This window comes from Phaethon aethereus (assembly GCF_964289735.1).
Source record: "Phaethon aethereus genome assembly, chromosome: 5".
NCBI lineage: Eukaryota > Metazoa > Chordata > Aves > Phaethontiformes > Phaethontidae > Phaethon > Phaethon aethereus.
Window position 1 is genome coordinate 70154071 of NC_138579.1, and position 21518 is coordinate 70175588.

At 56.6% G+C, this 21518-nt stretch overlaps 2 protein-coding genes across 2 annotated transcripts in view; both read left to right on the top strand.

The window, feature by feature from the left end:
* Positions 1-2227: 2227 nt before the first annotated feature.
* On the top strand, positions 2228-3967 carry RHOD (ras homolog family member D; the record flags this gene model as incomplete). Its single annotated transcript, XM_082000600.1, has 5 exons — positions 2228-2356; positions 2991-3078; positions 3329-3438; positions 3576-3710; positions 3800-3967. 5 exons carry the CDS (start codon positions 2228-2230, stop codon positions 3965-3967), a joined length of 630 nt encoding a protein of 209 aa, XP_081856726.1.
* A 3487-nt stretch (positions 3968-7454) lies between these two features.
* KDM2A (lysine demethylase 2A) overlaps positions 7455-21518 on the top strand; it is a gene marked incomplete at its 3' end in the record, with an annotated part of 46879 nt that continues 32815 nt past the window's right edge. Inside the window, exon 1 of the mRNA XM_082000569.1 lies at positions 7455-7511. Coding sequence (XP_081856695.1) covers positions 7470-7511 — 42 coding nt within the window. The 5' untranslated portion in view covers positions 7455-7469. The remainder of the gene's footprint in view (positions 7512-21518) is intronic.

Sequence of the window (21518 nt, forward strand, 5' to 3'; positions counted from 1 at the left end):
AGGCTGGAGGGGCTCCAGGCAACCCGAGGGAGGATGAGGGGAGCTCCGGGGAGACACGAGCTGCTTCCCGGGCTGGGCTCCAGTCCCGACCCCCTACCTTTCCAGGCAGCCACCCGGGGCCGACCCGCGCGTCCGAGCGGGGCACGCTGCCTTCCTGCCGCTCCCCTTGCCACGATCTTCTCAGATGAGGAGAACTGGGGTCTCCGCGTCCTCAGAAGGCCCGAGCGGCCCGTCTCTCCTCCAAATAAAGCTGCTCTTGGGGCGTTTCTGCAAGATCACGGGTCAGGCAGTAAGAAAGCACTGGGCAGTTTCAGAGACACATGCTGCATCACCGAGCCTCTTCTCCCATCAAATTTCTGTTGGTGTTGTGGGAAAGGAAATGTTTTGTTTGAGAGAATACCCCAGAGAATGAATACTGCAGCAGCTACATCTTGCTGTGAAAGAATCCTGATGCTTTTAGGATTCAACCTGATATCTCATTAGACTGGTAATTACCACCTTCCTAATTGTTTTATCGTGCTCCAGTCTCCTCCCCCCACCCTGCCCTGATGCTGGCATCTTTCTGAGATTGTTCATTACCATGTCCATTTGCCTTCCAGCCTCCTGGCATGCGAATCGCCGCTGTGTCTCCTCCATCAGGCCTGTGTGGAGATTTGGTGTTGGAGCTATCAGTTCAGGCTGGACCCGGCTGGTCTGGGGGCTGCAGTGCCCTCCCAGCCCGGCTGGTACCCACCGAGGGAGATGGGGGGGCCGGAGGCAGGAGAGCAGGGGATGAGCCAGCCATAGGGCGGGGGGGGACAGCAGGGAACGGCGTACGCAATCCCCCCATCCCTCCCTGCTCCCCGGTACCAGAAGCGCCCGCTCACACCCGCTGGGGACTTGGGGAGGCAGAGGAGGGCAGCGACCAGAGGGGAGGGGGTCTTGGGGACCTCCAAGCTGGCACATGGAGGACATGGTCTCTCCTTGCTCCCCAGAGCAGCACCGCCTGCCCTCCGTGTCCCCTCCAGCCGCTGGGCCCCCCCGTGCCGGAGGGGGAATGTGGCCAGACGGCAGCCAAAGCACACCCCAGCACCGGGTGCCCTCTGCTCCTCTAGCAAGAGCAGGAAGCCGCTGCTTCATCTCGTTAAGCCGACTAATTGCTGCTAGGACTGCTAACACCCCTGCCCGGCTCCCCTGGGCGTCTGGTGCACCCACGGCAGGGCTGGGGGAGCTGGCGGGAGGGGGCACCCACACATGGGGCTCCCCGAGACCGGCCACCACCCAGAAACGCCCCACGTCCCAAAACCCTCATGTCTGAGTATCCTCTGAGCTCCCACCTCCCAGAGCAGGGCCATGAGGGTCCCCGTCCCAGGGGAGGTGGGCAAGGATTGCTGTGGGTAATATTGGGGGGTCAACGTGGGGTCCATGCGTGGCACCGTCTGGGCCCCCTGGGTGTGTATGTGTTGGTGGGGTGTTGCAGCCCATCCCCGTCAGCGTGTCGGGGTCACCGGGAAAAGACCGTGGGCGGGGAGCCGCCCGCGCCAGCCGGATCCCACTGGGCCGGGTGCCAGGGCCCCAGCAGGGCACGGCTCGGCTCGGCACGGCACAGCCAGGCAGGGATGGGCATGGCACGTCACCCGGTGCGATGGAAGGGGTGGCACTGGCGGGGGGGCTGGGGCTGTGAGTCACCCCCCCGCGCCTCCCTCCGCCCTGGACTTTGCTTCCCACGGATGCTCTGGGCAGTAAAACCCGGGCACACGTCCACGTGTGCAAGGGAACCTGCACAGGTGTGTGCAAGGAGGAGCCGGGCGTGCGAGCAGGTGCGTGTGTGCAAAGGAGCTGCAGGCGTGGGATGGAGCCATACGTGTGCGTGTGTGCAACAGGCAGCTGCCCGTGAGCGGGAGCGTCGCACAAGCAGACGGGAGGCACAAGCGAGCGCCGTGTGCCACGCGTGCAGCAGGACCTGCCCGCAGAAGGGTCCCGGGCTCGCGCAGGGAGCGGCCCCACGCGTGTGCGTAGGCGCCCGTACGGGTGCGGGCACCGCGCCCGCCCGCCAGCCCCGGCCGCCGGCACGGCCCCGGCCCCAGCCCCAGCCCCAGCCCCAGCCCCAGCCCCAGCCCCGGCGGCGCCGCGGGCGGGCCCGGCGGGCGGGCTGGGGCCGCACCCCGGGCCGGATCGGTGCCTCCCGCCACCCCGTCCCCATCCCCGCTGAGGCCGCGCAGGTTCCGTGGCTCCACCGGCCGCCCCCATGCAGCGGGAGCGTGGGGGGCAGAGCCCAGGCCCCCCCGAGGCCGAGGTCAAGGTCGTCGTCGTGGGGGACGGGGGCTGCGGGAAGACGTCTCTGTTGGTGGCCTTCGCCAGGGGGGACTTCCCCAAGGTACCAGCCTCCCTGGCCCCTGGGACCCCAGCCCCGGTGGGACGCGGTGGCGGGTGCGGGGGTCACCGTCCCCGAGCGGCTCCCCGCGCAGCGCCGCTGCGGCCGGGGGAGGCTCCCGGGAGCGGCGGCACAGGCGAAGGGCGGCGGACGCGGGACGGGACGGGCACGGCGGCGGCAGCGGGGCCGTTTGCAGCGGGACATGGGGCGGGGGGGGGGGTGGGGTGGGGCGGGGGGAGCTCCAGCCTGGGGCTGACGGGGGTCCAGGGCGGCCCCCCCTCGGCGAGCGGAGGAGCACCTCTGCCTTGCCTGGGGGGGTCACGGGACGGGGAGCAGGGTCTGTCCCGCCACGAGGGCACGTAGGGGACCCGGGGGGTGCGGAGAGAGGGGGGCAGCCCACAGAGACCCCGGCACCTCTCTCCCGGGCCCCCCGGGTCCCACCGGGGCACCCCGCCTGCCTGAGGATCGATGTCCCCACCCCACCTGCCCCAGGGCGGCACCGCCACCCCCTCCCCCCCCCCCCCGTTTCCCTCTCCCAGTGCCCTGACCTGACCACATCCCCGGGGGGGTCCCCTCCGCCGCCGCCCCCCGCCGCTGCCCGTGGGGCCTGTCTCACGCCCCCCCCGGCCCCTGCCAGGTCTACGTCCCCACCGTGTTCGAGAAGTACACGGCCTCGCTCCAGGTTGGCGGCAAGCCGGTGAAGATCCACCTCTGGGACACGGCAGGTGGGACTCCTGTTGTGCCCCCCGCCCCAGCTCGTGGGTTTCAGGGTGTCCCACACCCGTGGGTCATGCCTTGCGAGAGTGTCCCCATGCACCGGGAGATGGGGGGTTAACCCACAGCCATAGGTCTGAGCATGCCGCTCTCAGCAGTGCTGCTTGTCTGTCCCCGGAGCCCCATGGTGCCCCCAGGCTGGAGGGGGCACCCAGCCCAATAGGGAACTGGTGCGTAATGGTTTGCTGCTCCGCTTGGCAGGACAGGAAGATTATGACAGGCTTCGCCCGCTGTCCTACTCGGGCGCCAGTGTTGTCCTCATCTGCTTTGACGTCACTGACCCCAACAGCTACGACAACGTCCTAACGAAGGTAACGCAGCCCCCAGGGGGGGCTGCCTCTGCCCCGCGTGTCCTCCCCGTGGGAGATGGCGTGGAGCTGGGGCTGCTGCCCGTCCCGTGTCCCCGTCCCACGAGTGACATGCGTGTGCGTGTGTGCGTGTCCCGCAGTGGTACCCGGAGGTGAACCACTTCTGCAAGGGCATCCCGGTGCTGCTGGTGGGCTGCAAGACCGACCTTCGGCAGGAGCGGGCAGTGCCGCGCAGGCTGCAGGAGGGACGCCTGGAGCCCATCTCCTACCAGCAGGCAAGTGCCACGGGCCGGGGATGCCCCCCAGCACGGGGTGGTGGGGGAGCCGGCGTCCCCGCGGGGTCTGACCCTGCAGCCCCCCGCAGGGAGAGGCCATGGCCCGGCAGGTCCACGCCACGTCCTACCTGGAGTGCTCGGCCAGGCACCAGGAGAACGTCGGGGACATCTTCGCGGAGGCCTGCGGTGCCGCCCTCGGTGCCGCCCGTCGGAGCCAGCGCAGGAGGCGACCCAGGAGGGGTTGCGTCCTCTGCTGAGCCCCCCCACCCCTGGCATAGCCCCTGGGACCCACTGCTGTCCCTCCGCCCCGGCTCGGGCCAGAGCTCCTCTGCCACCGCCCGACCTCCGCCGCCACCCCCATGTCCCCCTGCAAGCCGGCCCTGGGGGGCTGGCGCTGCCGGTCGCCGTGGGGTGCCAGCAGGACAGCATCCCAGCAGGGAACGTGGACAAGCTCCGGCCAGGGAACCCCACGTCCGAGCATCCTCCGCCAGCCTGCCCACGCCGCACCCCACGGGCAGATGGGGCCTGGGAGCAGAGAACTGATTTTTGGGGGGGGGGTTCCCCTTCCCGCTGGCAGGCCAGCGAGAGACGGGCAGCACGGGGTGATTTTGGTGCAGTTCTGCCATTAAAGCTCAATGCTGCTCAGCGCCACGGTCCCTGTGGGCAGCCCGGGCACGGCACCGGGGAGACGGGGTCCGGCACCGGGGAGACGGGGTCCTGCCCCGGGCCCCCTGCGTCCGGGCAGCCTCAGGGAATGAGCCCCCTCCTGCTTTTTGGCCGGGGCGTGAGTATGCGTGGGTGTACACGCGTGTGCTGCGTGTGTATAGGTGTGCATGCGTGTGCTCCATGTATGTGAGCGTGCATACGTGTGCGCTGCATGTAGATCATGTGCATGCATGCGCTGCATGTATATAAGCACGCATACATGTGCGCTGCATGTATATAGGTATGCATATGTGTGCTGCATGTATATAGGTGTGCATGTGTGTGCTCCATGTATGTAAGTGTGCATACGTGTGTGCTCCATGTATGTAAGTGTGCATACGTGTGTGCTGCATGTATATCGTGTGCATGCATGTGCTGCATGTATATAGGTGTGCACGTGTGCTGCATGTATGTAGGTGTGCATGCGTGTGTGTGTATGGGTTGTGCACATGTACCTCTGCCCGCGTTCACGTGTCTGCAGGTATGTATATGCGTACACGCGTGCATCTACATAGGTGCCAGTGCGGGCTTGCCTACGCGCGTGTGCGTGAGTGTTTGTGCACACCTATGGCTGTGCGCTTGCATGCACGTGTCTAGAGCCCCATACGCGTGCCCGCGGGTGGGCGGGGAGCCTGGGCGGACACGCAGAGGTGCCCACGCCCGTGGGGTGCAGGCACCCAGCCCAGCCGTGCCCCCTCCCCCCCCGAGCATGCGCGGAGGGAGGGGGCGGGGTCAGGTGGGGCGGGGCCAGCAGGAGGCGGGGCCAGTCCCTAAGCCGCGCGTGCGCGCTCGCTCCCGCTCCGGCGGGGCGGGGCCGTGAGGTGCGTGCGCGCGCCCGCGCCGTGCCCCGGCGCCGAAGCGGACCGGGCGGGGGGGGGGGTGGTGATGGTGGTGGGTGGGAGGCGCATGCGCGCGGCGGGAGGCGGGGGAGGCGGCGGGGGGGGTCAGGGGAGGTTGCGGGCGGCGCAGGCGCAGTGCGGCGGCCGAGTCAGTGTGTATGTGAGACTCTGACGGGTTCAAAATGGCGGCGGCGGCTCCTGTGTGAGGAGGGGAACCGCGTCCCGGCCGGGGGGCGGTGGCGGGGCGGTGCTGGCGGGGCACGGCACGGCGGGTGGCGGCAAGGCCGGCAGCGGCCCGGCACCCGGCAGCGGGGGCGGCGGTGGGGCGCGGCGGCGGGGAGACGCGGCGCCGGGCGGACGCGGCGCCGGGCCGGGGAGCGGGGCCCGCGGGAGCGGGCAGCGGCCCGGGGCGGCCGGCGGGGCTGTCAGCGCCCGCTCGCCGCGGCTGCCGCGCCGGGGGCGGCGGGACGCGGGGGGGGTGGCGGCGGGGCCGGAGGGGCGCGGGGCGGCGCGACCGGCGGGCCGGGCCCGGGCCCGGGGCGCGATTGCTGCCTGACCCGGGGGTTCCTCCTCCGTCTCTTCTGTTTCTCCCCGTCTCGGCGCTAGAAGAGGACAAAGGCGCAGGAGAGACCTGGTGAGCCACTCACTGGGGGCGGTGGGGGGGCCCGTCCCCGTCCCGCCGCCCCCGGCCGACCCCCAAGTTTCCGCGAGTCCCCCAGAGAGGGGCCGGGCGGCGGGCACCGGCCGCCGCCCCCGCCGGGTCGCGCCGCGGGCGGTGGGGTTGCTGCCCCGGCCGGGAGGGTGCGGGCGGGTCTCCCCTTCTCTGCGGCCCCCCGGGAGGCCGGGCCGGGAAGTTGCTGGGCAGGGGGCGGCGGGGCGGGCGGGTCCCGGGACCGGGGGGTGCCGGCTGACAGCTCCCCGGGGACTGACGTCCTGAGCGCCGTCCCAGGGCTTCCCCCCGCCCGCCGCCGCTTTGTTCTGCCGGTTCGCTCGGCCGGGCCGGGGTTGAGTCCCTCCTGCCCCGGGGCGGGGGAGAGGCCGCGGTGGCGGGGCCGGCCCGGGACGGGCCTCCACGGCGGAGGTGGGATGGGGCCGGGTGTTTGCCCCGCGCTGTGGCAGCGGGTGTTGCGAGTGGGCTGGCTTGGCTGGAGTGCTGCACTCCGGTTGTCCGGGTGTTTATAAACAGAGTTTACTAAGTGTAGCGAAACGGCTTTAGGCTGCCTTAGCTGAGCTGGGGAGCCCCGGTCCTGAGCAGTGCGGGCAGCGGGGATGGGGGAGATGCTACCGGGACTGGAAGCGCTCTGCTGTGTCCGCTCTGCTGTCAAACCATGCTCAGAGGGTTGGGGAAGAGCGGGCTTGAAGCAAGTTCTCTCCATGCCATGGTAGCGGTTCTTTAACACTACACGGGGTGGCAGATTCCTTCCCCGAAGGTCTGGTGTAGGCATAGTCATGGGCATTGAGAGCTGCAATATACCTAGGCTTTGATTTCGTTTGCTTCCTTCAAAAAAAAAGTTTAGGTGCCATCTGACGCCTTGGGAGGTTTTCCCATGTTATTGTGTGGTGTCACAAGGTGGCAGATTTTGAGATCTGAGCATGTAGGTCTTCTCAAGACAGGAGTTAGCTGCCCTAACCACAGCCGTGCTCAAGCGCTGCATGTAGGAGAGATCCCGTACGCCTTCCCTGTTCATGGGAGGTGTTCTGTACCTGTGTAGCTTCTCCCAAGTGCCACGGTACAGGATATCCAGAGGACAGCGATCGTGTTGTTTGGAGGAGTTGGTTCTCTAGTGCGTAATCTTGTACTGTGGGGGAAACCAGGCAGCTCCCGACTGCCATCGATCATTTGAGAGCAGCTTGCTCGTTTTGTGGGCCAACTGAGCTGCTACTTGTGCTGGTAGTAGTGCGGAGCGGAGGCCTTTTCCTGATCTGAGACCTGCAGCTCATGTCATGTTACAGAACAGCTGGTAAAGTCATTTACCCTAGGTCATGCCTAAAGTTAGAATGGGAGCATTAAAAGTTGAGGTGGGCACATCCACTGTGTTCATTTATCCCTGCACAGTGGCATGGAATCGGCCTCAAAATGAGCAAAGAAATGAGGGATGTAGGCATCTTGTGTCTGTGTGCTCTCCTTCACTGTTTCCCTCTGACTTCAAAGGAGGAAGAGGAGGAAGACAGCAGTCCTGGAGTGTCCTTCTCGCTCTCTTCAGAAGAGTCGGAGATGGAGCCCGAGGAAGAAAGGATCCGTTACAGCCAAAGACTGGTCAGTATTGGCCCTAAACAATCATATTCTGTTCTTGGTTCTGTTACAACTGAAGAAAGAAAAGGTTTTTACTGGCAACAGGTTTAAACAACCCAAAGAAGTGTTGTGGTGGATCGCTGCAGCCTGCCCAGAGGTATTAGCTCAGCTGGCGGTGGGTTAAATGGCTTCGTGGGTCTGGCTTGTCACAAAGTTTGCCGTAATGAAGGGCACTTGGCTACTGAACTCTGGAAGAGGGGAAGGTTGGAGGCTAAGTCTGGGTAAGATGCCTTGCGAAGCTGCTGGATAGAAATATGAAAGGAGTTTTTGGTGTAGTTTCTGGCACAGCAGGTTTTCTCCATGTGTTTGTAACAAGCAGAGAAGCTGAAATACTGTGTGTTACCATTATGTTGGCCTGGACTTGATTTGAGTGTGCTGCGAAATCTGAGAAAACTAGCTTCAGCTTCAGGCTCAAATTTGCTTGTGCACATGTGTGCATGTCTCCTCCTGTTTTTTTCTTTCGGAGGGAGCTGTTCCTAAAGTCGGATCCTAGTTAGGCCTTGTTAGGAGCTCTGCCTTGTCTGATGTTTGCGCTGCTGTTGAGGGGACTGCACAAAGCCCATGGTCTGTGAGCTGGGCCGTAACTGTGAGCAGTTTAGGAGCAGCTGCTCTGAGAGTCTGCAATGATATTCCTGCAGATCCCAGAGAAGGAGGGAAGCTGCTCTATCTCCTGCAGGTTGTTTTCACGTTGTTTTGAGGCAGTTGTAAACCCCCAGGGGAAGGTGAGTGTCCCTTCTGTGATGGAGTTCCTCTCCAAGCCACGGCAGTACGTGTACCGTCATCTTCAAGGTGCTGTCTGTAAAGGTAAATCCTTATCCTTTAATGCTCTGAAATCATTTGGTGTGGGGCAGTGTGGTACTCGGCATTAAGCTTTGCCCTCAAGAGCAAGCAGCTCTTGTTGCTCTTTTGTTGCTGCTGGGTGCCCGGCCACAGAAAGGGTGCTGGGGAGATGTAGCCAGCATGTGCCTTGTAGGTGGCCTAGAGATGGAAATCCCCGAGTGAGGAGAGAAACGGTTATTCCAGCAGTGGCCCCTGTGGAGAGGAGGATAGTGGCCATGGTGTGTCCAAACACCTGATTTACTGAAGGTGTGCTCCTTTTCTGGGTGATGTTTGGTGTCTGTTGCATGTTTACTTTTTGCAGGGAGGATTGTCATACTAGATGATTTGGTAACATGCATCTAGACTTTTATAGCCAGCCGCCTTAGCCCGCTTCAGGAACGTGAAGTGACTCTGATTTGAAGTGGTTTTTAATCTTTTCTCTCTTTTGAGAGGGTGCTAAAAAAAAAAAAAAAAAAAAAAAAGGAAAATTGTAATACATCTGTGGGCCCTTCAAGATGACTTGTTTTTCCCAAGTGCTTTGGTGGATGCTTTAATTTGGCAATGCTGCCAAAAAGCAGCAGTCCCCCCTCCTCCCTCGTCCTGACGCACTTGTTCCACGACTGTGCAGCACACAGCTCAAGGTGAGGAGTTGACTGGGACTGACCATTTCTCTAGCCAGCAGTGGCAGGATGGCTTCTCTTGGAGACAATGCTGGCTTCAGATTTTGCTTAAACTACGATCTTCGCTACACTTTAAGCAGAAGTAATCCAAAATGGCTGGATAAAGAAATGGCAGGTGAAGGGGACTAGTGGCCAGGAGCTTACCAGTTTAAAAATGCTTATAATCTCACAAACAAAAATCATCAGGAAGAGTTGCTGTTCTGGTGTAGGTGGCCTGGACTCCAGCAGAATGCGCTAAGCCGGATAAATGGCTGCAGACGGGTGAGGTATGTGCTTAACAGGCTTGGGAAGGCACATGGGCAGTGAGCAAAGGATGAGGCTCACCTAGGCTTCTGTGGCCTCAAGTGCATGTTGTCTCTGCCGGCCTGGCAGCCGGGAGGAGGAGGCATGACCCCTGTGTGGTAGGTGAGGCTTAGTTCGTGCCTCCTGCTTCGCTTTTCCTCGTTACGCAGCTCGTTACACTCTCTTGCTGTGTCAGTGATGCTCCCTTGTTGAAGGACCTTTAAAAGATGACTATTTTATTTCAAGATGCATGCTTTGAAATGCTGTTCTCTTAGCTAGTGTTTCTGGCCCTTGCAGAACAAGGTATCAGGAGTGAATTATCCAGGAAGACAAAAGTGCTGAACATGACTTTTTTGAATATCCTCCTACATACAGCTTGGTCTTGGGAGTTGGTTTTAATATGCCTACATTAAAAGTTCTAGGTAGGGAAACAGGTAGTTGGTAGTACAGTATGTTTCTGCTGCTGTAAGCTGTGTTTCTTGTGTGTGACTGGTGATCAATGTGGGTGTGATAGCAAAAGAATAAATTTTTTTAAAAAATAAATAAATAAATCCAAGCATGGTGGTAGTCCTACCAGCCAAACAACCTTGGCCAGAATAGTTTATCGTTGTGAAGGAACATGGGCAAGTAGCATGGCTTGGTGGTACCAGTGGCCTGAGATGGCAAAAGCAGCTTGCTATCTGGTGTGTCAGGGTAATTACGCCAACAGCATCTTTTGACTGACTGGTTTCCATCAGGATGTAGAGGAAGTCTTGAGTGTTTTGTGTTACTTTGTTTAGTGGGCAATACTGTTACCTTCCTCTGGTTCAACAAAAATCTGACCTATGTATATTTTCTGAATGGATTTGTCAGTATTGGTGAAAGAGCTGGGTTTTGAGGAGAAATTCACCTCTGCTTCAGAAGTAGTCACTCTGCTCTAAGAATGCTCTGCACATCCCTGTGTAGTACAGTGATGTAGTACATTATGTGGGTCGTATTGCTCTAACTGTTCTTGCTTCCTAGTTCAGGCTCTACGTCTGTGACTCCCAAGATTTTGAATGCCTGGGTGAGTCGGTCTGGACGCAGGGGTATTGCTGAGAGGGTGTCTTGCACCCATCTGGAACAGTTAGACTGTGGAAGAAGCTGTGTCCCGGCAGGCTCTGGGAGGAGGACACAGGGAGGGGAAGGCAGCCTGTGGGCGATGCTGCGTGAGCAGGGAGAGTGCCCACGACAGCGGCTTAAAGGATGTCGGTGTTCCTGACCCAGAGATTCAGCTGGGCGTCCCTGCACCGTGAGCAGTGGAGGATAGGATTTGTCAGGCACTGTGGAGTAGTTTTCGACTAAGTCTGCATCTGTCTTTCCGCTCCTCAGCTCTATGTAAGGCAGCACTTCGGGGACTGGTTTGAGGTGCTGGCTTTATAAGCTGTAGATGCATGTTTTGCAGGCCCTTAATCGAGGAGCTGAAACGCTCTATTGTATCCTGCACCCCGAGTGACAGTCCAGCCCTGGCACTAACAATGCCATGGTTCCTCTCTGAGGCTTGGGAGTCTTCCGCTGACTGTGGCTGGGTGGTGGCACCCAGCCCACGTCACACCGAGCTGTTCAGCTCCCTGTGAGGAGGCCAAGGGCATGCTGGCACCTGGAGCTGGAGCCTCGACTTCTTAAAGGCAGGGGCAGCAACATGAGCATCTCTAGAGAAAAAGAAGTTTGGTCCGTCTGGTGCTGCAGTCCTCAGATACTCTGCCTGGTTCAGGCTCTCCAGCAGTTTCCTCACAGAGTACCTCGTCCGCCTTGCGCCGCCTCAGCACTCACCAGGATCTCAATGAGGTGATCTGGGAGTCTGAGGAGAAACTGTTGCATGTATGTAACTTAACTTTTTGGTAAGGTTAGGTCTGTGTTAGGTCATCAGGAGGGAAGGAATCTCCTGGTGGTGCTTGGGAGCTGTTCAGCGAACTCAACAGTACGTCTCTGGAAACTGCTGCCGGAGGGGCTATTTGACCCAACTCTTTTCTAAAGCTGTGCTTGGCGTGCGCGAGGCTAGGTGTGCCTGCCTCGCTGCCGCAGCGCCAAGTGCGTGCGTGGTGCTCCGCTGAGGAGGGGTTTCCCTTACTCCAGGCATCACTGCACACAACGCTGCTTTACCCGTCCGCATCCGGGTGAGTCTGTGGAGCTGCTGAAGGGCTCCTCGGTGGGAAGCAGGGCTGGTGTCTGCCTGTCCTTTGGCAGAGGAGCCGTTGAGTATTCCTGTGTGCTGGAAGTGTGAGGGAGTCTCGCCTTCTGTCTGCTCCGGGGCTAATCTTGCCAGGCCGTTAGTGTGAACAAAGACTAGCAAGACTCCGTGAATTACGAGTTGAGATTAGCACATCACCGAAATGATGCCGTACGCTTTCAGTGACAGCGCTGAGGGTGAGGAGGGAAGGGCAGCAGCATTGGATCACTTCAGAATGGCTTGGGGGAGCAGAGCGGGAGGGTGCCATTACCCAAGCGACAAATCCTGCCCATCATGGTCTCTCTCTTGCTGTCAAGTCAGCAGCCTATATCTCAGGGTGTGGTTCCACGTTAGGATTGCCAGTGTGGCAGAGCTGGTTTAAGAGGTTCTCTCCCTCCCCCTGTTAGTGCCTCAGGAGCCGATGCCCCTGAGCTGAGTGCTGCTTCAGGGAGATGTGGATCACGTACCAGATGAAAGTTGGCAGGTGGGGGCATCTAATCCAAATTGTCTGTGCTGGGCTAGTGAGCTAACTGCCCCACCAGCAAGCCTGAGGAGACTGGAGAGGTGGCAGGCTGAGATGGGGAGACAGGGTGGGGTAGGAACCTCTTAAACTGGCTCTGCTGCTGGAGAGAGCCTGCGGTGGAACCGCGCCCTCCCTCGGGGCGGCGGGTGCTCTCTGGGGCTCTGGCACAGCTCCTGCTGAAGGTTTTGTGGTGCCTGGGCCCTGAGTGACCGTCCCCGGCTGGGTGCAGTGGCACCTTTGTTTTGATTGTTGGAGATTTGTTGTGACACCCATGAAGGGAAGTGGGCCTGTGGAGGAGGAGACCCACCCGCTGTCAAGTGTTCTGGGTGCTCGAACATGTGGGAGATGAGGGGGGAGACAGAAAGTGAAATGGTGTCTCTCCCATTGCTTGGGGCAGTCCGTGTCCTGCCTTAGCACTGCCCTGCCTTGCCCTCTGGTCAGATCCTTACCTGAAATTTGAGAGGAGGCTTCTGCCTGTCCCTACCAGCCAAAAACTGAGGCCTCTCCTGTAAACAGCAGTTAACAAACCTGTCCTTACATGTTGGTGTCCACACTTATCCCCTGGGCGAGAGTTCACATGAGCTTTACAGTATGTGGAGTCATCAGCTGAGGGATGAAGCTTGGGGAGCGTGGAGGAAAAGGTTTCTCTTGCAGCCGTGTGTACTGTGATGTGGCACCAGCATGTTCAGGGGTGCGCAGCCCATGCCTGGGGGATGGCAAGGCTGGCTCGCTGTGACAGGTGCCCAGAGTCACAGGGGCTCTAATCTTGTTGGTTTCCAAGTTGTTCGTATCGGTGGTACCAAATCCTTTTTGCGGGATGGGGTGATGTCAAGTGCAGGACACAACCCATGGGGCCAGGAAGGCCCATGTGTGTGTTAGCACTCGCCTGACACTCGTGACAAAATTCCAGCCCTTTTCCTCATGCTGTCAAGGGGATACATGGCCTCAAAGCTGAGAGAGGGAGGTCGGCGGGAAGCAGGCTGTGGGCTGGCAGGACACTGCTCGTGTCTGGCAAGATAGCGAAGAGGAGGACGCAGCTGCTTGCCCTCCCTGTGTTGGTCAAGCAGCTGCCCTTGCTCTGTCTTGAACAGCTCACGCGTCCCATCAGGTTCAGCCTGACTTCTCGTTTGTACTCTTTGTAATGCTGCTCGCTACCAGGTAATGATCCCTTGTGGTTGCTGGTGTTTGTCATCCTCAGATCTTGCTGTGCTTGACAGCGGGCTGTCCTGCTGGAATTTCATGGAGGGCGATGTACAACCACCCAGATTCTCACCCCAGCGCACGTGGCTCGTCCCACGCTTCGGTACCTGCAGGAATGGCGAGCTACATGCGCTGGGGTGAGAATCTGGGTGGTTGTACGTCGCCTCCCCATGAAGTTTGACACTAGCAATCTCTTGCCCTGTCAAGTGATGCTCCCTCCTGTTGCCTGAAAGGGCTAGGAGTTTGTCTGCTGGAGAGCCCTATGTGAAATCCTGCCTGGCCAAATGTCACTGGTCTGCTGGACACACCTCAATTTCCTAGTCTAGACAGGACCTGTGAGAGTAGGGTAATTAATCTTTCCCACATGCCTCAAATTGAAGACACTACAAATGAGTCATTCCAAATGACCCAGGTGTAATAATTGAGCTCTAAATAATTTAGGGACTGTTCAGATTTGATCCGGGCAGCTCTTTGGTGGAAGCTAGCAGCGACTGAAGGCTATCCTTGGAAAGCTTTAGAAATCCCTGTGAGCATTTTGATCCTGAGAGATGCAAGAGTGTGCTGGTCCCTGGGAGAATGCATCCCAGCAACCAACTGGATGATGTTCCGTGTCAGCAGAGAGGAACACAGGAGGTAAATATCTCTGCTGGTTTCTTACTGTCCCAAGCCTGGCTGTACCTTGAGTGTGTCCTGGAAGCTGCAGTGCTAACTGAGCGAGCAGCCAGATGGTGTGGGAGCACTTGGAGTTACTTCTGAGTTACCAAACAATATTTGCAAGTTGCATCTACGTCTCCTCTTAATAAGCAGCATTAGGTTTTCACAGGGTTATCCCAGCTGGAGGTGACACTAGCAAGTTAAGAGAGCAGTCCCTGTGCCCCCAGTACCTTTTTATTGTTGGCTCATTAGTCAGGAGCCACCCAGACAGGGGTCTACAGGTCACTGGCTGGGTTTTGGGGAGAAATGGCCCACATGGGGAAAGTGGTGGTATGCTCAGAAGGCGGAGAAACAAGGTGGTGCGTTAACACTGAACTCTGAAAATGTATGAGCTGCTGCTGACAGAAGAGTGTTGCTGGTTCCAGAGGAAGAAACAATGGCCGAGCTCCGAGTGGGTAGCCTGAGCTCTGGAAAAAGCTCAATTTGCTGCCGGAGTTGACTTACTAGTCCACAGACTTTCTTACACAATGCCTGACTTGCTTTTATTTGGGTTAAAGAGGTTAAAGGCAAGTGGAAGAGGTAGAAGGTGAGGAGGAACATGGCATACCACGCTGAATCGCTGTGCGTTGTCGTGCAGCTGTGGCAGCGGACAGTGCGTCCGCAGTGCAATCCTGTGATGGGAGCTGGTTGGGGGTGGCTGCTGCACCGAAGCACGTACCGGTGTGCTCAGAGAACAGGAGTTGTAGCTGAGATCTGCCTTACTGGATGTCCTGCCTGTTCTTAGTCCTGCTGGAGAGGGGTGTGAGAGGACAGAAGGATCTTGCATGGTTGCCTTGGGAAAAGCAAAAGAGCCAAGTGGAAGAGCAAAACCTGCAGTAGGATGACAGGGTCTGTAATTGGGTAGCAAAGATACTAAGCTGTCAAAAGCACTGGGAGGCAAGAAAGAGGGGGAGCATGTACCTCAGAATGGGAAGTGTTGTCTCTGGTTGACTTGGAGGGCCTGGGATCTCAGTGAAAATTTGATGTTCTTGGGCTGGGGGTCAGAGAGGACAAACCTGTGCAAAGCCCTCCTGCTGGGAGGGAGCAGTGGACAGGCATATGCCCCCATTTGGAAAGCGGGATGTGACTATTTCAGCTGAAGCTAAGCAGCTATCTGTGACTGCACTTGTACAAATGCATCATGAAAAAGCCTGTCAGCTGTGATGCTGGCTTCAGATTTTACTATCTTCTGTCTTGGGTGGTCTCAAGCTAGCTGAGCTGCAGACTGAACTCTTTGCTGTGCAAGTGCTTTTGCTGGTCCAGGCTCGATTCTTTTCCTGGAGGGCGTAGGGTAGGGTGTCAGCCTCCTAGGGGCTGTGGGGAGCTTTGGGGGTGTTCTTCCCTTTCCACAGTGGTCTGAACTCCCCTGTGCTGCCTGCCTTTAGGTACCTGCAGATCTCCCTTGGCAAGGATGCTAATGACTTCTGTTTTTTGAGAGCCAAGGAGTGGTGAGAGCGTGTCCTTATTGCTCTCTCTTTAACTCACTACCTCTCAGGTCCTGTCAGTGCTGCCAAGTAGCAGCTCTAGGCACAAATGCTCTGCCACCTCTGTGTTGCATCTTGGGCAGTTAGGAAATGCTCTGTGCTGTGTCCCTCACCCAGCTAGAGGTAGCCTGCATGCTAACGGTTGGACTGCGCTGGCTAATTTTCGCTTGTCCTTACTCATCTGATGGGGCAATCACAGGCTCCAGGATGGCGTAATGAGAATGAGCGTGAGCTGCTGTGGGTCACTGATGCTAGAACAGCTCTGCTCATACAGCCTGCAGCTTAATCTGGAGAGACCAGAAGGGATGTGATGAACTTGAAGTTTTATCTTTGCTGATCCTCCCTGTTTATCTTTTTCCCAGCTCCTAGGAACCAGGGAGGGAAGATGCATAGCTGTCCGCAGGTGTTGCTTGCTGGCACTTGAGATAGTTCAGATAAACCCGCTGACAAAGTATAGCCTGTGAATCCATGATGGATTTGTTTGACAGGGTTTCTCTCTGTTCTCTTTCTCTGCGTCCATGCTTGTGCATCTCTGTTGCTGTAGAAACAGTACCGGTAGTGAACAGTGTGAGCTGCCTGTCCAGGGACTGTGAATCCCTGTGGAAGTCCCAGGAACTTGAACGGGAGGAGGTTTTGGGCTGGGATCTGCCCCGGGCTGCAGGATGGCAAGAAGAGATAGGTGGGTTTCCATTGTGCAGCAGCAGTCTGACGGGGAGGTGCACTCTCTGTAGCACTCCCACCCAGGTCGGGTGCTTGCAAGGGTGCAAATCTGAGTGGCATCCTTGCTGCCCGAAGAGCTGAGGTGTGGTTCACGGTGCTGCATGCGATGTGCTTATGTGTGTGAGCGAGCTGGTGGCGGGTGGATGGGGGAAACTGGCAGTTTTTACTGCCATCAACTAGAACAGGTCATATTGATGGTGAGGTGGTGAGTGGAGCAGTAAAATTTCCTCCCTATAGTACATTAAACACTGTCTGCTTTTTGTCTTTCCCTGGATCTTACGTGTTTTAGCTATCACACTGAACATAAACGAGAGTTTTAATAAAGCCACCCCACACACACACCCTGTACCCTCTTATGTCAAGGAAGAGGCTCTGAGGTGTGATTGTCATCTGTGTTTTTTTAGTGCTGGTCCTTAGGGTTAGGAACCGACTGCAGAATCATGCTGTCATGCCTGAGCCAGCCCTGACAGGGTTTGGGAGGAGAGGTCGCTTGATGGAAGGCACTGGGGGAAGCATCAGGACGTTTCTTGGTAGAACTGTTACCTAGAGAAGCAGATCCCAACCAGTGAGGAGTGTTCTCCCTACAAGCAAGATATGCGGAGGGGATGGTCCTTTTTGATGTTGCCTCTTACCTTGCCTAACTTTTCATGAGGCAGTGGTGAAAGTCTGTGGCATGAGGGAGAAGAGACGTGCTGCCGCAGAACTTGGTGAGACCGCAAAGCGAATGCTGGAGGAACAGTCGGAAGGCGTAAGAGCAGTAAAGCCTGTATTTAAAAAAAAAATTAAAAAGGCTGGCCTGTGCTGTTTAGTCCAAGAGTGCCCTGCTTCCCCCTTGCTCTCCCATGTACCCCTGGCTCTCAGGAGCTGTAATCTTGGGGTCAAGCTGAAGCAGCTGGAAGTGGAAAGGAGAAGACTGGCAATGTATGCTCCTTCAAGGTTAGGCTGCCTCAGTGTCTCTAATTCGCTGTGCATAACTATTTCCATGTGTCGCTGAACTCCTGAGCCCCTTTGTCCCATTTGGAATAAGGAAGGGGCAAGTACTGGGCTTCTTGTGGAGCAAAGGGGGAGGGAGTGTGTGCAGTCATGCTGTAACAGTGCGGAGTATGGAGGAAATACCCTTCCTAGTGGATGGTTTCACACACTGTCCGTATTCTTCCCTGTGGCCCTAGGTTATTTTCCTTCTTCATAAGCATCCTAGGCCCTATAGCCTGCAATTCTGGCAGCCTGTTGCTATTTTTAAAGGGCAGTGTCAGCTTAGCAAGAATTGCGGTACAAACCCCAAAGCTTCCTGTGATTTTTGCTATCCAAGTACTCCTGTGGTCCAGCCTGGTTCAGTTTGTGTCATGGGATAGAACTGGCAACAGGTTTCTGCAGAGCTGGATTGGGACACTGGGAAATTTGGAGGGTGAGCTTTTCCTCACTGAGAAATCCAAACTAGTCCTCTGAACTCTCACCGTGTTGTGGACAGAGAGGTGCTCTGCCCGGCCCAGCAAGGAGTGAAAGTTGTGTGGAGCTGACCTACTAATGCTAGATCAGCTGCACCGCTGTCTCTGAATGCACGTGGCTCCGTCTGTCCCTTGTGCCAGCTCTGCTGGCTCTCTGCCCGCTGGTCTGTGTGGGCTCAGCAGTCTGGACGTAAACAGCCCCCTCTTTCCCAAGTGGGAAAATGGATTACGTGCGTGTAACTTCCGAGCCTGCCTTTTTGGACAAGTTTGGTCTACTTTGTTCCATTTGGGGGATGCTCTGTTGCCTTCCTATACAAAGCAAAAGCAGTAGCAGAGCTGGTAGGGCTCATCTGCCTGACTGCATAGCACATGTGCTGGGCACACCCTGGTAGGAAAGGGCTCTGCACAGCAAGTTTGGTTTTTCCCTTGGATTTCTTCTGATTTGGAAGGGGTGGGAGGTAATTAAAGGGGTTTGCTTAGTCTACTTGAGAAATAACAAGGCTGAATGTCAGAGTGGCTTGTAACACTTTACCTATGTGTCTCAGAAGATTAGTGATCAGTCCCGAAAGGACTTCGGTCCTTCATGAGCTTCCTCAAGCTCTCATAGAATCCAAGGAGGGTTTGCCCAGGTTACCAGGGTGCTACGGCAAGTGGTGGGTAGGGACAGTTTGAGGGTTAGTAGTGCCATAAAAGCTATTTGGGACAGTGGCTGTGTGTGAACTACACTGCAGGTGACTGGAGTGAGAAGCCATATCCATTCCTAGGAGCAGTGTTTCCTTGTTGGGACTGTTGCCAGACTTGCCCATCTGTGATCTGATCTAGCATGTTCCTCTGTCTTGTGGTTTTCTGCTGTGGCTGGTCAGTGTGTGGTTTAGTGGCAGCTGCTAGAGTTCTCCTTGGCCCATTGGTACCGTCTCCCCACCCACTTCTTTCAGCCTTGCTCCAATTCCCCAATTGCTCCTTGTGTATATCCAATTTTTGTAACCCAAAAGTGCAAACCAAAGTATTCTCCCTGCTCGTTCTGAAACACTGCCAGCCCTGCTTGTGATAGGAATCCCTCTTGGAGCTGTGTAGCCTGGAAGGGCTCCAGTTTTGCGTAGATTCTTGTTCACTCCTCAGCCTGGTGCTTTGAGTCTGTCTTTGTCCAGGAATGTGCAACCTGGGATACGCCAGTGATGCTCTCCAGGTCTGCAGGAGATGATGAGGGGCATTTAACCTGGGTTAAGCCTGCTGGGTTAGTTTTTGGGTTTGGTTGGTTGGTTGTTTTTTTTTTTAAACCAGACAGCAAAAGAGTTAGTTTAATTTATCTTGTCCAGCTAGTCATCACTGGTGGGTAGGGCACACAGCTGCTAAGATTAGCCACCTGCTAGCTGGTCCTAGCTGGTCAGGCTGGCCTCTAGGCTTGCCCTGGCACAGATATGGCCACTGGCAGGTTTTCCTGGCTCTCTTGCCTGGGGGATTATGGCCTTCTCTGCAGGGCCTCCTTTTAGCTGGGGGAGTAGGGAGCCCAGGACCACTTTATTGGTCATCTGTGGGGCAGTTGTTTGTCAAAGCAAGAGGCTCTGCAGAGTCAAAACATTAGCAGAATGACATGGGCCTACCTCTGTAGGGCCCTTTCTACCTCGAGGGTGGCAGGAGGTGTTGTGGTTTAGTTACTGCTTCCCAGGCATGAGAGGAAGAGGAGCTGAAGAGAAACTGAAGTGATTGAAGTAGAGGAGGCACAGAGGACAGAAGCCTGGCACAGAGAAACACAAGTAACGTGCTTGTATGGACCAGAGCTTGGAGCCTAGACCTGGAGCTGAAGTAGGAGGTGCAGGCTTGAAGGAGAGGAATATAGGAAGGAAAACTTCTTGTGCTTAAGATAAGCAATAACCTGGCAGACCACTGACTGGATGTCAGAATCTTTGTGCCTTGGTTCTTCACACTCTATCTGAAAATACTGGCAAGGGAGTGTCTTCCCTGCATGGTCAGTCCTGGCATTGGCACCTGGGTTTAATTGGCTCTGCCCTGGGTCTGTCTGACAGTGGCCTTGCTGCTGCCACGCTTGTCCGTCCTCCTGCCAGGGGTTGTCTTTGCCTTGTGCCTTCCCAGAGAAACAGGACCCTTTTCCACTGATGTAACAGATCTCACGGGACCTTTGAGGGATGGCTCTTAATTGCTGGAGGATCTCAGCACGGTGTCTTGGAGACTGAGTTCTTGACGCTGCTGCTCAGCAGAGGTAGTCACTCAAGGTGAAAACACCCGTCAGCAAGTTTGGATGTTGAAGGTCTGGACTTACCTAGACAAGAGCCATAGCTGATTGCTGTAAAAGTATGTGAGAAGTTAAATTCATAAACTGAAGCGAGTTGAGCTTGTTGATTTATAACCAGTTTGGATGTATTTCAGCAAAGTAAACCTACAAAGGGATGGGTGTCTGGGAGGCACCTGGTGAGGAAGCTCAGTGGTGAACGTGAGATCCACTGGTAAGATACGCTGCCCTGTATGTACGCTAAGAACCAGGTAGAAGTTGTTATACCTGCAAAGAGGGGAGTTTGGAAGGAAGGAGTTCCGAAACAGGAGTGAAAGGTGGATGCAGTCTTCATGTCAACATCCTTCTGCTACAGAAATAAGGGAGGGTTGTGGGAGACTTCAAACCAGGCAAGCTGCTCTGGAAACTCAGCAGACAAAGGGGAGGAGGCACAGGGAGAGGAAAAGTGAGGCATGCCCTGGTCCCCTGAAGTGGAAGGAGCAGTGGCACAGCAGGAGGAGGCTTCCTGGGGACTGGGAGATGGAGATGTTGGGAGATCAGGGAAGGAATGGTAGCAGACAGGACAGGAAGTCACTAAAATACTGTGGTGTTTGTTGGTTTCACTCTGTAAATATATGAGGCTCTTTCAGCGAAAGGACGGCTTGTTCTTTTTTCAAATGTGACCTTGTACTAGTTCTGTCAAAAAAACCTCACAGGAGAGTAGCCTTCTGGTTCTCTTCAGCCGACTATCCATTCCTCTGCCTTTGGAGGTAGCTGTGCTCCGTCAAGGCAGTGTTTGCTGATGGAGAGAGGTGTCCAAGGAAGGGTTTTGAAGAGTACCACCATGGAGCTGGATGAGGCACTTCCCTTGGCGTCCCTGTGAGTAGGAGACTGCAAGTGAAAGGATCAGAAGAGAAGGGATAGCACTGGAGCTGTCTGCAGGATTAATATTCATACTTCCTATTTCCTACATTAAGTGAACAGTACCCAAGAGGCTCAGAAAAAAAAATGGTGAAGGACAGCTATCTTAGATGAGAATTGCTGGCTGTCTGGTGTTGGAGGATGAATAAACTGCCTTTATCTTGACCCTGCCTGACACAGAGAGAAAGGCTTTGGACTGCTTGTCTATTCTTCCTTTAGTAAAACTCTCATCAGGATGAAAAATGCCTGAATCCTAACGCAGATCACAAAGCTGAGGGGGGAAAAAAAAAAGTAATATTTAAATATTGCTGCTTAATGCTGAGGTTGTCCAACAGATATATATGTAGTGTGCCTGACTCTTACTCCTTGCTTTGCTGGGGTTGAGCTTCGTCCAGGACGTTCTCCTGGATGGCAGTTTCGGGGGTGTCTGCTGATCTCCTTTTTGTCCCTGGCTGAACCGACAGTTGACACTGGAAAACCTCCCAGTAGCAGAGCTGCCTCTGGGAAGAAGCGGTCCTCGTCAAAGAGTTCAGCACTGTGATTTGCTGGTGTGCTCTGTCAAGGCCCTCCTGGATGGGGTTGCACCAAGAAGCAGAAAGAAGAGTTTAGGAGGGCTGTAGCAGTCTGCTGGCCAAGACCCGGCCCTGGCATGGGCTGCGGGACAAAGGTAGCTGGCTCTTCCTGGGAAGAGATCAAACTTTGTGCTGCAGGAAGGATTTGTGCTGCTCTCACGAAGTGCGTGCTAGTGGAAAGGTGAGATTGGCATTAGTGTGTCATGGCTTTGCATGT